The 16,578-nt window shown below is 43.7% G+C and overlaps 1 protein-coding gene across 2 annotated transcripts in view; it reads left to right on the forward strand.

Moving 5' to 3' along the window:
- Positions 1 to 2,734: 2,734 nt before the first annotated feature.
- EGFR (epidermal growth factor receptor) overlaps positions 2,735 to 16,578 on the forward strand; it is a 198,736-nt gene continuing 184,892 nt past the window's right edge. For both annotated transcript variants that reach the window (XM_037493498.2, XM_037493503.2), the window contains exon 1: positions 2,735 to 2,844. In XM_037493498.2, the coding sequence (XP_037349395.2) occupies positions 2,757 to 2,844 (88 nt within the window). In that variant the 5' untranslated portion in view covers positions 2,735 to 2,756. The remainder of the gene's footprint in view (positions 2,845 to 16,578) is intronic.

A 16,578-nucleotide genomic window follows, 5' to 3' on the forward strand; every position in this document is an offset into this window, starting at 1 on the left:
CTCCATCTTGTGTCTAGCAAAGGGAATGAATAGCCTGTGTTATGAAAATTAATAGACCTTATGAGTTTTAATGTAGGAAGCATTAGAGCTTCAGCATATATTTGTAAACATAGTATGCCTGGATGCTTTATCCAGGAATCTGTTGGACCAGCAGACATTTTGCTTCTACCTTCTCTAAAATCTTTCCAAGAGATGAGTTTGGAGTCCTGAAGTCCCTATTTGCTCAGGGTCACAAAAGTTGCAGTATGAGAGTGATGAAGACCATGGTCAGGATTTGGCTTCAAGGCTGGACTCATTAACTAGCTAGTGTGCTTTGGGCAAGTTAATTATTGCACCTCTCTAAGCCACAGTGTCATCTTGCTGTAAAGGCAGAAAAAAAGTGTAGCAACTCCTGAGTGGTCAGAGGAGCTTATTTCTGATCAGTACTTGGGACTATGGAATTAGTTTGCTCTTGTGTTCCTGTGTGACAATGCCTTTGTCTTGTATGTGGCTTGGGGATCATCTTGCAGAGACCCAGGTGGCAAGCAGCCATCATTCAGGACCCAGAGTAAACAAAATGCTGTCCTCTCAAGAGGAAGCATTTCTGCCATCTTGGCCATACTGCCTTTTCCTTAAATGTACCATGGATAGCAATGGAGTTTAACACCTGTCAAAGATCATGCATCATCCTGAAAGTCAGCCCTCCCAGCAGGATCTGGGGGAGAAACAGAGTTCACACAGGTGTCCCACCCATTCCTGGGCCTACCCATTCTTCTCTGTCACAGGAATCATCCAGTATGGAGTTGTGTACCTGAAGTATCACCCTCCCTCCTGAGTCATTGTCGCCATAAAGCTCTACTTTTTGAGATGCTGTCAGATCAAATCAAAGGATGTTATCATAGGATAACATACTATGGAGGTCCCAGCTATCTATTTCTAATAGACAGGTGTGAGAACGTGAAATCTCACACCTTGCCTGCTTTGGGGACACATGGGAGAAGTTAGTTGTCGCTCCAATTGATGGGTAATATGACTTTCACCAGCCATTGTATTTCCTTGATAAAGGGGTCAAAGCCAAGTTTTTGGTCTCACCTAGTAAGTGCACAGGAGCCTATGGAAATGTTCTGTACAACTCACTCCCAGCTTCATCCTACATCCACTGTTGTTTTTCTCCTTGACTTTCTTTAATATGTGTTACTTGCGTAGATGTGGTTTTTTTCCAAACTGTTACAGGTCCTTGTTTGGAGCATGTGGAGAGAACCAAACACGTGGCCTGAAAAACCTTTACAGATTTCTTCATCAGAAACTCAGAGGGCTCAGTGGCTGTCCAGATCTGTTAAAACAAAAGAAATAAACATCAACAACTCTAAATTCATAGGAAAAACTACAGGTCTTCCCAGTAAGAAGGAGAGCTTCAATCTGCACTGCTGCATGGAAAAGAGAAATACAAAAGTCTTCTCCTCTAGCCATAGAAAAGGGACTGGTTCAGCTCATTCTAAGTTTGTGATTTCTGCTCGCAGGAGGGGATCTGGTGGTAGAATGGGGCCAGAATACATTTGTCTTGTAGGCAAAGGAGCAGTGAGTGTTGGCATTTAGCTAACGCTCCTGCAGCAGGGGAAAGTCTAATTTCTTCTTCTTTTGGTAATTCATCAAATCTTTAGTGATTTATCCTGACATTTCTCCTACTGGATTTGCACAGGGCTGACTCAGGATACCGGGGTACCAACTTTTCTAAGAGTATCTGCACTAGTGTGTCAAATCTTTATTCTTAGCACCAAACTTTTGCAAAGTAATATACAGCACATATTCACTTTTCAGGCATCCCTGGTCAGTTCCTAGCAGGTGAAATGCTGAAGGCTCCCTTCATTCCCAGACACTTTATTCAACAAGCATTTCTTAAGGCCCATGTTTGTGCCAGGAGTTGTGTGCCCTCACTTCAGATGATTTCGAGGGTGCTTGACTGGTGCTTGAGAGCCACCTCAGGTGCCTGGGCCTCCTTCCACGCGGATGTGGGGAGGACCAGCGTGGACCAGGTCAGGCGCTAGCCTTCGGGATCCCGGTGTGTTATGGAGGAGCTGAGGGCCAGTATAAAGGGGATGGATCCCCCTCTGTAACATCTTGTCTTGAAACTGTTTGCCGGGAGTTTGTAAAATTCTGCTCCGTAATTTGGAGAGAGGAAAGGATGGCACAAATTCGCCTGGACAGAAGTGGGGTCACCTGCATAGCAAAGCAAGTCAGCGAGACCCCGGTCCGGAGGGACAGCTCAGGGGACGCCCACTCGGAAATTGCTGTGAGGACACCCGCTCGAAATTGCTGTGAGGACACCCGCTCGGGTCCGCACACCGTCGCCAGCCCGGCTCCCATCTGCGCTCCAGTCCCGGGCCGCCCGCGGTCCGCGGCGTCTAGTCGGTCCTGCCCTGTCCAACCCACGGTTCCTCCTCCCTCCTCCCGGCCTTCTGCTCCTCCCCAGCCCTCCTCCTCCTCCTGATCCCTCCTCCTTCCAGCCCGGCCTTCCCGCGCCGCCGCCCCCACGAGCGAGACTTCTGGGCAGCCCCCGGCGCGGCAGCCTCCGCCCCCAGCACGGTGTGCTCGCCGGCGCGCAGGCACCGGGTCCGGAGCGAGCCCAGAGCCGCGCGCCGCCGCCTCCCCGACCGGGCGCCCGGACAGGCTCCTCCGCGTCCGCTCGAGTCCCCGCCTCACCGCCCGCCGCGGCCGCAGCGCACAGCGCCGGCCCCGCGCGCACCCACTGCGGAAAGCGGAGAGCGCCTCGGGCAGCGATGCGACCCTCCGGGACGGTGGGGGTCTCGCTCCTGCTGCTGCTGGCCGCGCGCTTCCAGGCGAGCCCGGCGCTGGAGGAGAAGAAAGGTAAGGGCGCGCCCGCCGGTCCCGCCGCCTCCCCGCCCCGCGGCCGGCCCAGCCCGGCTCCGCACCGGCCCGCCGCCCGCCCCTCCTTTCCTGTTTCCTTGAGGATCGGCTGTGCTTCTGGCCGGGACCGTGGGAGGAACTGGATGTTTCGTTTCTAGGCTGGGCGAGTCTGGCGACGGGAGGTGCGAGTAGGGGCGGTCAGGGGCCGGGGCCGCGGGGCTGCGGGCGGGGTGTGGGACCCGCCACCCCAGGAGCTCGGCGCCCCCGCAGTCCTCGCAACTTTCTTTCCTAACTTTCCTGCGCTCTGGCACCCGGGTCCGTGCGCTTTGGCGCCGGGTGGTTAGGGTTCTTACGGTGCCAGCCAGCGCTCCAGCACGTGCGCCCTGCGCTGTCGGCCCAAAAGGCCTGGCCCGACCGGGGGCGAGCGCCCCGGGGACTTAGGACCCCTGAAGGAGGACTGGCGGAAATTCGGCTCCCGACTTCCACCCCGCCCCCACCGCCCGGGACGGGCGTTTTCCCGACAAGAACCCCCTCGCCTCCTCCCTCTACCCGTGGCTCACCCCGACGCCGGCTCGCTGGAACCCGCCTGGCCAGCCTGGTCCCGGCCCCGCCCGCAGGTCTCTGCAAGCCTTTTCCCGGGCGTGGAGCCTCGTACTGTGAGACCCGAAAACTCGTCTCTGTCACTACCTGTGGCTGCTGGGAGGCGAGAACTTAGTTTCCTCTTTGGCAACAGGGTGGGTGGGGTCGGACCGGTCCGTAGGCGCAGACCCCAGCGGGTCGCCGGCTCGAGCCCTCCCGCTGGCCCGCAGCTGCCTTCCTTAGCCTGCGCCCCTCGTGCCCGTGGGGTCTCGTTAAGTGGTCGCTTCCCGGGCACTCCTGAGACCTGCACCCCACCTGCGACCCTTTGGTCTTGGCTCTAGACTGTGCAGTGAAACTGAACGGGGCCGGGGACCCGCCGCGGCGCGACGACTTGGCCCTAGTCCCCGACCGTATTTTAATCCAGGGCTCACAGAAAACTCCCTCCTCAAAATTCCGAGATCTTCTCTTTGGGATGATTCAATTAGCTTTTGGAAGGCTTTGAAATTGGGCCAACCAAAATTTTAAACTTAATTTTTTAAAAAATACTCGATTGATGTCCATGGTTCACATGTGCCAAAATGTCCAGACTGAACATGAGCGAGTCTGGCTTCGTGACTACCGACCATAAACCCCTTTGACATGAAAAACATGCCTCAGAAAGTTTAATTGCACAATTTCAAAATCGAGCAGCAGGGCACCAAGAGTCAGGTCTGTGCTTGCCGTTGATGTCATTAGTGCCAGAGTTTAGTTTGGTGCTGAGAGCATTTGTTGGGGGAGCTTTAAGGTGTAATGTAGTGGTTCCCAAACTTTGTTGCATGTTAGAATCACTTGGGATTTTAAAAAATAAATAAATAAAAACCCTGTCTGGTCCTACCCCCAGACATTCTGATTTCATTGGTCCGCAGTGTGATGTGAGCCTCGGGATTTTTTAAAACTTTTGCATGATTCAATTGGACAGCCAGGTTTGGAAATTATCTGCATAGAGGAAAGATTGGTAGAGTCTCCAGAAAGATTACCTGCCACTGTGAAGAGCTCTTTTGGAACATCTTAACATCCTTAACATCTTAACAACCTTGCAATATATGGGAATGAAGGGGCAGGGTGATTTGAATAATAATGGATTATTCTTTTCTGAGGTCCTAGTGGAAAGCTTACCTGCTCTGCCCACCAGAGAGGGGCCTCCTCCTTTCTGATTTGAGCTGGCAGGCTTGGTTTTGCTGCAGAAATCTGCTGGTAGTGGGGTCTTCTGAGGCATGTGGTGAAACTGCCTTTCTGCTGCAGGGGACCCCTGCACTTACTTTAAATTAAGCTCTTAGACTATTGCAAAAGCATCCCTTTTCTCACTGCAGAAATATTCCAGTTTTTGATGCTACCCTTTGAACACAACAATTAGTGCCTGCAGGTTTGTTTCTGAGGAAAAAAAAAATAGAAATACCACTTAATTTGCCTGATTGTCCTGTAATTGCTTAAAATAGACTCCTCCTGAATAAAATAGTGAGAGTAGGCAAACAAATGCCATTTTGTTAAAGTAACAAAAAAGACCAAATATTAAGGAACAAATTATTAAAAATATAAGAATTGATTTCTTTTTTTTTTAACAAGAAATGTTGAAATCCTATATCAACCAATCCAGTCAGTTTTGTTCCAGAAAACTTACTCATAGAGATATTTGTTTGGTTCTAAAATACAGTGTTTTCTATTCATACTGTACTTACTGGCAGACACTGTTTTAAGTGTCATTTTAATCCTTCCATGCAGCATATGAAGTGGGCATTCTCATTATATATGCAGAAACTGAGGCAGAGAGAAGTAAATCAACTTTCCCACAGCAAGTAACAGGCAGAAGCAGGATTCAAACCCAGCCTTCTCTGTCAGGAACGCCTCTTAACCCCCAGCTCTGCTGCTTGTATGAGTTCTGGTTTTCAGGTGCATGAGCATCTGTGTCCCATGATAGGAGGGGACAGAAAGGCACCAGGGCATTGGGAGGGTCCTTGTGTGAGACTTGGAGCCATCTGCTGTCCATGCGTGGCGGTAAGCTTGGTCACCAAATCAACAATGAACTTGGAGATTGCTGGAGGGATGTTGAGCAAGCCCTTTGCTCTTACAAAATGGAAAGGTAAAGGTGTTGCTCTAGAGAACTCCTGGGTGGTATTCCAAGGATGCAGGAATTCTCAGCCACATGAGACTGCCTTGGCCTCACCCTCTAAGGACATTCCTGATTCAGGAAAACTGGGCCATTTTGAGAGAAACAAACATTGAGTTTTTGAATTGTATTTGAAGTGATGGCTCTTCTTTCTTCAGGGAGATCAAGCCAGAGGAACACATTTAGTCCTAGCTGGAAACAGGAGGCTTGTCCTCTCCTCCCAGCTCTGGGTGAAGTGACACATCACCTACTACCACAGGCTTTCGTGTCCTCATTACTGAATCCAGTGGATATTTCTTGAGTGTTCAAGTTAAAAAGGGTAGGGAGGAATCTTAATGATTTCTATTATTGCTTCCCAAGTATGGATCTTTAAGTCACTCACTGAGTATTCAGAATTTGCTTTTCAAATCTGAGACGGAAGCCAGTGGTATGTGCCCGACCCATATCCACCCTCACGTAGTTCTGTCTAGCAGTAACTGGCTGATAGTTGACTATCACTTCTGGCTCCATACCTTTATTTTTTAGTCCATAATTTTTCAAAAACATCTAAATTTGAAGAAGCTGATTGCCAAAATACATTGTACTACATACCTAGATTTGGTCTGTGCAATAGCACTAATATTTACTAAGATGTTTTTATAGGGAGCGTCACCCTGTTTAATAAGAAAATATTCTTGTTTTCCTTTGGTTCAAGCTCCAGGACCAACAGCTAGTGTCTGAAGCTTTGTTGAAAGGAATGGCAAACCAACTCTAATATTAGATTGATGATTATGGGTGTTTAGGGAAGAAAATCCCATCATGGTGCCCCAGGCCCTTATATAGAGATAAGATCAAAATGTTGGGGACACTCAGTAGATTACTTCACCCACACCGTGTGACTTGCTGTGGAAAGTGTGGGGTGTTTGTGTGTGAGTTTTATGAGGACTTGGTACACACAGTAGGACTGGGCTTGTTTAAAGTTAGGTTTTACTAACTGAGAAAAGATCAAGGATCTAAGTTATGGTTGTCCATGCGTTGTTTCCATGTAGATGCTATTTAAAAACTAGAATCTGTTCCTGAGACCCTGTACTGAATGGATCCCATCTTGTTTCTTCTGTCACTTCGAGAAATTTGAAATTATTATAATAAATGCTTTTATTCTCAGTTATTTAGTCCTGACTTACTCTTGTACCATTAGCATGCATGTGTGGACTTGAGCAAACTTCTTAGCTTGGCTATTCCATTTGATGTCATAATTTTGGCCCATACATCCTTTCTCATTTTCCTCTGAAAAGGTTATCTTTTCTAAGAAAATTCCAACAGTTGGCTCTGCTTCTCTAAGGATCATCTGCCATCAACCTATGGCATAAGCTGGTTAGTTTGACTTTAGGCAAGGGTTCAAGCTTTCAGATTTTTGTCAGATAACCAGGTTGACTGAAAATTTCACTTTTTCAGAGTCACTTGGGAAAGCTTCCTTTCTGCACATTCAGATAGACACAATTTATTCAGTTGTCTAGAAAGTTTCCTAAGCCAGATGGGAGTAGGGGGAGTGGTCAGGGCCAGTGAGCATAAGTGACTGTTTGCTTAGCCCTGTTAGAAGCTGAGTGCTGGACTTGACATTTTAATCTCCGAAGGCCTTGAAGTATAATATCACTTGCCTGCCCTGTTGACTAAGCATTTGTGAACCACATATGCTTAAAATAAATGTTACTCCTACCAAATTTCAGCATCTTGCTTCAGAAGGTATCAGTAGTAAATAAAAACTAGCATGGGGCCTCCCTGATGGTGCAGCGGGTTGAGCGCAGCGCTGTGAGGCTGTCCACAGCCTCTGCGGCACGAGTTTGATTCCTGGCCGGCCAGGGAGATTCCCACGTGGCATGGCAGACCTCTCCTGTCGCGCCTGCTGCTCCCCTCAGCAGTATATTTCGGTCGTCTGCCTGTTCTGCTCCCAGCTCTGTCTCTGGTGAATCTTCTCACCCTCCTGCACCTCTGGCTCCAGTTCTTATATAGAAATAAATAAATCTTTAAAAAACAAAACCAAAAAAACTAGCATGGGTGGGGTTGAGGGGAACAGATAGAATTTCCCTTTGCTCCATATCCTATCACATTGTGGTGGGTTCTCAGGGGAAGACCCAGAGAATCCTATTGTTTTCTGAATATTGCTGAAACCTTCATTACAAGAATTTCAAATTACACTTCAGGGGACTAATGGTTATATGGGAGTGCCTAGTGCACGACTCTAAAGCACCACAATTGTACCACATTACTAGGGGCCAGCTCACATGGCCCTGTTCAAATAATTACATAAGTTAACCACTATTGTTTGCCCTGAGAGTATAAGGACAAGTATTGCTACCTATTACCCCTTAGGCTGTTATTTGCATTTTTTTTTTTTTAATGTTGGAGCCACAGTGAGCAGTGTGTACTGTTCCAGCCATATTTTGAGATGTAGGAATGAATCAGACTTGGTACTTTCCCTAAAGACTGGCAGTCAATTAGGGGAAGAATGATCTGTAGATAACAAGTGTGAAACAATGTCATAGAAACAATGATCGGATTCTGTGCAGGGTAAAGAAGATTTCTTCAGGGTAAGATTTTTTCAGGGTAAAGAAGATTCTGTTGTTAATCTTTGCTTTTAGTTCCACCTGAGGAAGGGCTCATGTAAAGTCCAAAATGGATGGAATTATTCATTTGAGCCTGCAAAGAGCTGTTGGAACTTTCCTCAGATGTGAAGTGCATTTCAAGAGAAGTTCTGGCAGTAGCAGGAAGAGCTCTGTGTAATGGGTTTGAGTGTCATGAGAAGAGAAGGAGTAGATGGGGAGGATGTGGGTCATTGAGAACTTCGAATCCTCCTGTGAAAAAGGGGATCACCGTGGAAGTTGAGGCCAGGAGCTGTCATTGTTTCTATGCTCACTGTGGCATTTTAGAAACTGCTCACTGTGGCATTTTAGAAAGACAGCTCTGCCAGTAATATGGGGAATGGACTGCCGAGGCAGCAGTGAAATGGGGAGATGGGTCACTGCTGCAGGAGCGATGAGGAAGCAGGAGCAGTGAGGGCACAGAAGTGACTCTGCTTACCTGGAGGCAGAACACATTGACAACTGTGTCACAAGCATAAGAAATAGAGACTCCCAGAGGACACATGGGCTTCTGACTTGGAAGCCTGGACTGATACTGAATTGATTCACGGCAGCTGTGATGCTCGCAAAGCAGGGTCAATCAGGGGTATGAGTACTTAGATGGAAAAGTCCAGGAGGAGTAAAAGATGCATGTCTAGAGCCCAAGAGAGCAATATGGCCTGGACCTGACATTGTATTAGCTATTTCAGTGGCAAGCATTGTCTTTGGCTGTAGAACTAGCTGCCCCAGCCTATCTATGGTCACTGTTACCGTCCTTATTGAGCCATGGCAGGTTCTGGATTACCAGCTGCTTTCTGACTTAGGCTGCTATGGTTAACAGTGTATATAATAAAACACATTGCACATGTCAGTACATATGCTATATGTAAATAGATCCTCAGATGGGAACCACCCCTCTCTCCTTATTTCTTATTTAAGACAGCACAGATTACTTGGTTTAGTACATTACCAATGTACAAACAGTCCAAAACTAGGTGGAAAATTATTTTGTTTTTCTAAGCAGTAACTTTTGAAACTCGAACATACCTTAGAATTACCTAGGAGCTTTTAAAAAGAAGATACCTTGCTGCACTAAAAATCAGTTGAATCAAAAATTCTGGGTGCTGAAGCACTGCCACATACATTGTGTGAAACTCCTGAGTGAGTCTGATGAGTACATTAGGTGGTGTGTGTAGATTGTGGCTGAGAAGAGAATTTGTCTTTGTTCTCAGACTCCCATTTCTTATTGTCTGAGCTTCCTCAAGTTCCATGAACAGTATTTCATTAGTAAGTCAGCCTCAAAGTTGTTTCCCCCCGCCCCCATGAGTTGTTCCATGAAATATCACCATGGTGGCTCCCAGCATTGCTTCCAAAGGTGGGGACTCCCAGTCCAGCCTCTGAGTAAGATGCCAATGGGGTGAAGGGACCAGCCCTGCGGGAGGTTTGATAAACAACCCCTGAGCTCTAGCTTGGTCCCAGATACACTAAAGGAGCATGACAGCTCTGCTTGTCTGCAGGGGACTCCCATTTGGTAGGGACTGAGCAGGGAGACACCTGAATGACTTGCTGTAACACAATGTATTGTAATAGTTGCAACTGAGACTTCAGTGGGAACCCAGAAAAGAGAGTGATTTCTGTGATAGGGCTAGGCTCTCCATAAGAAATACCTGAGCTGGACACACAAGAATGGGATTTTGTCAGCTCTCCAGGCCAAAGGAAATGAATTAGAAATTACTGTGGGCCTGTGCTGCTTTAGAAAATCCCGCATTTCTTGTTGTTTTAAATATTTGAATGTTTTAGGAGCACAGGGGACTGTGATGATGGTGATTGGGTGCTTTGGGGAAGGAGATTCTATGGGGACTCAATGTGAGGGTGTGGGGGAGAAGAAAATATGGTCTAAAAAATGTAAAAAATGATAAATGTTAAAATAAAAAAAGAAAAAAATTTGAATGTTTTATAGCAGATGCTAAGGTTTTAGAATCCCCTGCTTTATTTTTGTAAATAACCGTGAGAAAATTGACAGTGTCACAAGTACAGTGGCCCAGGGTCACACATTTAAAAATTAAAATGGTCTTTTTTTTTTCTTTTTTTTCAGTGACAGTTGTTGTGAAGAATTGAGCAAAAGTTTGAACTATAGTTGACAGTTTGGCATTTACCCCAGTATCGTGATGAAAAAGGAAAGTGTAGTTTCACGTCCTTTATCTAACTCCTGCTAAAGAAAGGAGAGAATAAAAACAAGAGACAACATAACACCACATAACCCTACACACAATAAATATATATTGAAGTAGAAAACATCTTTCCAGAGCATTGCCACTTGGCACGTCTGTTTCCTAATTTGCTGTTGAAAATTGCACAGATTTGCCTGTTTATTTGAAGAGATCATTTGGAAACAAACAGGTAGAGTCATAGAAGATGAAGGATAAAATTTCATGGCTGGTGCTACATTATGTACGTGCCTGTATGTGAAAAGAAATAGAGAAGTGGTTTTTAGGCCACTGTCTATTTAGCAGTTGTTTAGAAAAGCATCTGTGAAGGACTTTATTTTAAAAGCAGAAATGTGATTCCTGGCGGTTTACAACTACAGACTCACATGCCTGCACATGGTGGTGATGTCACAATTGCTTTAGCAGTTGTATATCCTTACAATTGTATATCCTTGCAAGATCCTTGAGATCTTCAAGACTTTTTGCTTAGGTTCCTTCCTTTTACTGTAGATTTTGGAGAAATTCGATGCATCGCATGTAATCTCTGATATGACAAACCAGGCATCTGTGGAAAAGTGCATGATTTTACTTCTTTGCCTATACTCATAAATTCATCCTGTTTTATTGTCTGGAATAAAAACAAATCAGTTACTGTATCTGTGCAGACCCTTAGTGACAGGTAAGTGTGCCCTAAAAATATCTTAAGTAGCACTTTAGAAAGTTTTTCAGAAAGCTTGCTTTACTGTCAAAAACCTGGTTTTACTTGTTTGTCAGCAGCTATGGAATACCTGAAAATTATAGAAGAATCCATCCCATGGCTTCTCTGCATTTACACTGTAACTGCTGCTTCATTCCTATCCATTGAGTGTCATAAATGCCCAAAACTGTGCTGAGCAAGATAATTTGGCAAATAATTTTAAGTTTGATCTAGTACTAACCTGCAATATCTTTTTTAAACTAAAAAATATTTTCAGATAACATTAGAAAGTTAAATAATTATCTCTTTTACAAGAAAAGAAATGAAGAATCCCCAGTTTCATCTACCTTTGATTAATACCATATGAATGACAGAAAACAAAAGTAGTCATTGAAGAATTATTGTTAGTTTTTAAAGTTTTGACTTTTGGGGGCTTTTAAATATGATTCATTTCACAACTTCTTCTTGGCTTTGGTTTGTTACAAAGTTAATAGAAAATCAGAAAACTTATCCTTGTATTTACTTCTTGATTTCCTTATCTCTACTGCCATTTCCTGGTACTTTAATAGAATTTATGCATGGTTCTATTTATGAGTGAGAATAATGTATTGCCTTATATATAGCCTCCCTCCCGCCTTCCCTACCTTCCTCATTCTTGTTTTGCAAGCTGTTATGAATAAGCTTTTGCAGGGAAAGAAAATTCTGACAAATCACTGCAAATAAAAACCTTTTACAAAGGACTGCAAAAATACACTATGTAATTTTTTTAAATTAGAAACTGTCAAAGACAATAGGTGTTTATGATTTTTGACACAAATATGCATACACTTGTATCATTCCTTGAAAACTGTTGCTAAAGGAGTTTTCCTTAGTGTATAGCTTAATATAATTTTTCCTGTAATTGTTGTTAGTTACAGGGGAAGATAAAACAGGTTAGAACCCACCTTCCCAACAACTTCCATAGAACAACTAAGCTAAGTGGTTCTAAGGATCATTCTGCTGGAAACATATGTGAAATTAAAAGCAAATCTAAATGCATGCAAGATATGTATTTAGACATGTTTCTAATAAGTGTGCCATCCCTATAATTTAGATGCTAAAACATTGATGTCATAATAATAATAACACCTTGCATTTGTACTGCACTTTACAATTTACACAATCTCTCTCCGAGCCCAACAACCCACAGGATAGGGATAATTACTGCACTTGGAGGTGAGGGATCATAGTGCACAGGCTCACAGCAACTCTGCAGTTGGGCTGTGGTCACTTGGCTGATCAACATTTAGATGCTAAGAGCTCTTTCTGCTGTGGGACAGATGCCCCCAATACCAGTGTAAAATGTCCCACTTTGAAAAGTCTTTCGTTTACAGTTATTAATGCATCCTATCTCTCTTAGTCCTGTTTGTGAATCAAAAGATTAATAGAAGTGTCCATCAGCATTACTTATGCTTAATACCCCTCACAATTTCTTTCTGTTCTGCTCCATTTTGGAAATTTCTTTTGTATGAAGTATTTTTTTTTAAGAATTTAGTCTCTTCTATGTGTATTATAAGTGCCTGTTTCCTACAATAAAGGGTAATGAATTCGTGAGGCTTGAAAACATTTATTTTAGAAATTACAAGTGTGACTTTTTAAAGTTGTGTCATAGGGCCTCCCTGGTGGTGCAGGCAGTTCAGCGCCACCCTGTGAAGCTGTCTGCAGCCTCTGCAGTGCCGGTTTGATCCCCACCGGCCTCGGAGCAGCCCACATGGCAAGCAGACCTCTCCTGTCCCACCTGCTGCTCCCCTCATCAGTGTATTTCATTAGTCTGCCTGTTCTGTTCCCCGCTCTGTCTCTGGTGAATTCTCTCACCCTCCTGCGCATCTGGCCTGTACCCCAGTTCTTGTATAAATAAATAAATCTTTAAAAATAAATAAATAAAATAAAGTTGTGTCATAAACTCATACATTTGCCAGGACTATAAATATGTGAAGAAAAAAAGTGGAAAAAGCAATTTGCTGTAGCAGTTAAGTCAGTTAGCACATACCTGTGGCAAAATATGCTAGTTCATTTATATAGATCTATGAAGAGTTGTTTTTGTGTAATAAAAGAGATCACACATTTAAACTCTTTAGGAGGTGTAAACACCTTTCAAAAAAAAAAAAAAAAAGGAATTTGACAATAGAGTGGCACTCCAGGATTGCTGGTTTTCTTTAATACACACTTTGTAAGAAGTCATTCTGACTGCCATTATACTTGAAGCTCTGACTTTAAAGAAAAATTATTATAAAAGCTCAAAATTATCCACTTAAAGCAGGCTTGTTGATTGAATGTGTGGAATATGGCATGTGATGGTGAGTAGATTGCTCATTGATGGGGAGAAACCTTTCTCAAAAGGAATTTCGAAATTGTGTTCATTTCCCTCCAGTAGGAAGGAAAGAACTTCTTTTGGTTATTGTTTCTTCTTAACATAGTGAACACCTCATTATTCCAGCAGAAATTCCCCCAAAGGCATTTGTATTTCACAATTATAAAGTGAAACAGAAAAAGATTATGTATGTAAACTTAATTAAATGCACTGTCAGTTGTCATCTGTGTGCTGCAGATTGAGAGATGATCACTGAGCAGACATGTGGATTGTGGATTGTTAGAGCCTGTGTGTCAAATGCCTGGGACATAAACTTTTATTGATTTCAGGTACCATTAATATTTGGGCCTCTAAGTTGTACAAAAGTTAGTTGGGCAAAAGCTATCTCACTTTACTTTCCATCAATAAAAGATTGAGAAAGGGCCTCCCCTGGTGGCACAGCGGTTGAGCTCTTGGCTGCAAAGCTGCCCATAGCCTCGGCAGCGCCTGTTAGATCCCTGGCCACCAGCGAGGGTCCCACATGGCATGCAGACTTCTCCTGCCTCCCGCTGCTCCCCTCTGCAGTGTATTTCTCATCAGTCTGCCTGTTCTGTTCCCCGCTCTGGCTCTGGTGAGTTCTCTCACCCTCCCATGCTTCTGACTGTACCCAGTGCTTGTATAAATAAATAAATACATCTTAAAAAAAAAAAAAGTTTGCCAAGGCAGTCAAAAGTTGAGCAATTTGGTGAAATGAAGCAATATAAAGAGTCAATTCACTTTTGCCCACTGGAAACTCTTTGTTTCACCACAAACTCAGTGAAGTATCTGGTTTGGGGGATAGGCAGCTGAATGAGAAAATTTCCAGAAAAATGGGAGACTTGGTTGGTTATCTGAGTCCATCTTCCCTCCTGACACTGTATTGTTCTTGAAATCTTGGCTAGAAAAAATTAGGCTTTTAAATTTGTTGGGCAATGGCTACTAATTCTTCATAATGTCACCCTGTTAGAAAAAAACAAAACAAAACAAAACAAAACATTCAAATGATAGCCAAGGATAAAAGTAGCCATGAACGTGAAGCCTGGACCCTGTAATGGAGCCAATGGAAATGAAATGCCAAATGGGGGGACCCTGTAATGGAGCCAATGGAAATGGGAAGCCAAATGGGGGGGTTGCCATAGTATATTCTTCTCTTGGGGTTTTTGGGCTCCCTTCCCTACTCCCCACCCCCATACTAAGTTTTGAGAAGAGATTGGACTTTGTTTCTTTCCAGGTCTGTGTTCTCTCATTGAGGTGAAAAAAGACAAGTTGGATGAGTCAGAAAACACAGGTGATGAGGCCAGCGTGACGAACACAAGTTTGTAGTCTAGGGAAAAGTCTGGGTGATTTATGAACACCTTTTACAAGGTTGAATTTTAAAGCACACGTTAATATAGTAACCTATGTTTGCAACTGGTACCTTAAGTCTAAGAAGGGGGTAATGGGGACCTCCAATTTGTACCTAGCTGGTCAGGTAACAACCTGACCTTGACTTGGCACCTGAAGTTAGGAGAGGGAAAAAGGAGGAGCAGTCTCTTGTAGGACCAAGCCTTTAACCTGTGGGATCAACACTGTTTCTGGGTAGATAGTGTCAGAATTCAGTTAAACTGTAGGGTACTCAGCTGGTGTCCCAGAATTGCTTGCTAGATGTATAGGGAAACCCCCACCCATACACACAGCAGAAATGGGTGATCAAGGTACCATCAAGGCACCAACAAAGACATCCTCCACTTTATTTGTGATAAAGAGCATGCACCAAGCCATTCAGAGTCTTGTCTTGAAAATGAAAGCTCTCAAAACAAAAGTTTCCCTAATCCTTCCTGCTATGAGTGAGACCAATTGTATGGGGAATATAACCAAGATGAAAATGCATCATACAATGTGCAAAAATGAAAAATGATGTAAAAATATATAAAAGAAAAGAATGTAGTTAATAATAATAATAATAATAATAATACTTATAATAGAAATTAAAAACAAAAACAAAAGTTTCCACCAGGTGGATGTTTGTAAACTTCTCTTGGGTCTGAGTATGCCCAAAATCAAGTCTGTGAGTGATGTTGCCAGTATGAACTTTATCATAATAGGCTAAAAGTCCTATTCCTAGAAGTTTAGTGATTTTTTGTTTTACTCCTATAATTTTAGTGATTCTGGGAATAATCACTAACATTCAATATGGTCAATTCATTTTTTTGGTATAAAGAGACAATAATAGCCTTCTATCTCTATCTATTTGATGTTAGGGCCTTACTTTCACTCAAAAGATTGTTGCTTTTGTCTTTCATATCTTTGGCTAAGTGCTCCTCATTTACTTGTACAAACTGATGATTTATTCCTGTTCTATTTTCACATCAGGACTTTATCACTCCTGTGCCTGTGAAGTCTCCATTTCTTGCCTCTTTTATCACGCTTATCCCTTCTCTCTTTTCATCACTAAAGCACATGTGGAAATGATGGAAATGTACCTCTCCAGCCCAGCCTTTATGTCTTTGTGGTCCTCTGAAAGCCTGACCATCTCACAAGGAAGAAGACAGTCACCCTGCCTGGGAACCTCGGCCCCTTAAGCAATACCTAAGCTCCCTAAAGGGACAAGAGAATGGATCTGAGCTTTCCCTTTCAATTATTACTTGATGTGAAATTAATTGAGCTCTCTCAGTTGGAGCTAAGTTCACTTGTGATGGATTTTAAGCCACCACGCTGTTGCTAGCGATGGTTGTTTCCATCCAGGGCTCCACCTGAGAACCTCCTTCGGTTTCCTAACTCTCCACCTTGTTTGTAATAGGAGGGCAGGTGCTTATATGGAACCAGGAAAATTTACAAATTATTTATTTCTTCTATCATTATTTTTGAATATGCAAGGTGAGAGACTGGTCATGAATTAACATATGCTAGAGATTTACTATTTTTAAACTTGTTTTAAGTCTGCTAGCAAAACTAAATTGCTTTTGCTGCAAGAAACACCAAAAATGAAAAAGCTAATAGTTCAGCGATGATCATTTATCTCAGAGGCATTGCTAGCAGGATAGTTGCTTAAACAGTGAGAGAATTTATGAGATCTTTGATTTACAAATAGGCTAAAGGGTGGTCTAGCCCTTGTGTGGTTTACACCCTCGTGAATTTTGTGGACCCACGTGGTGCCTTCATGG

The sequence above is a fragment of the Talpa occidentalis genome, unplaced genomic scaffold (genome assembly GCF_014898055.3).
Source record: "Talpa occidentalis isolate TD23 unplaced genomic scaffold, MPIMG_talOcc4v2.1 talOcc4.10, whole genome shotgun sequence".
Classification (NCBI taxonomy): Eukaryota; Metazoa; Chordata; class Mammalia; order Eulipotyphla; family Talpidae; genus Talpa; species Talpa occidentalis.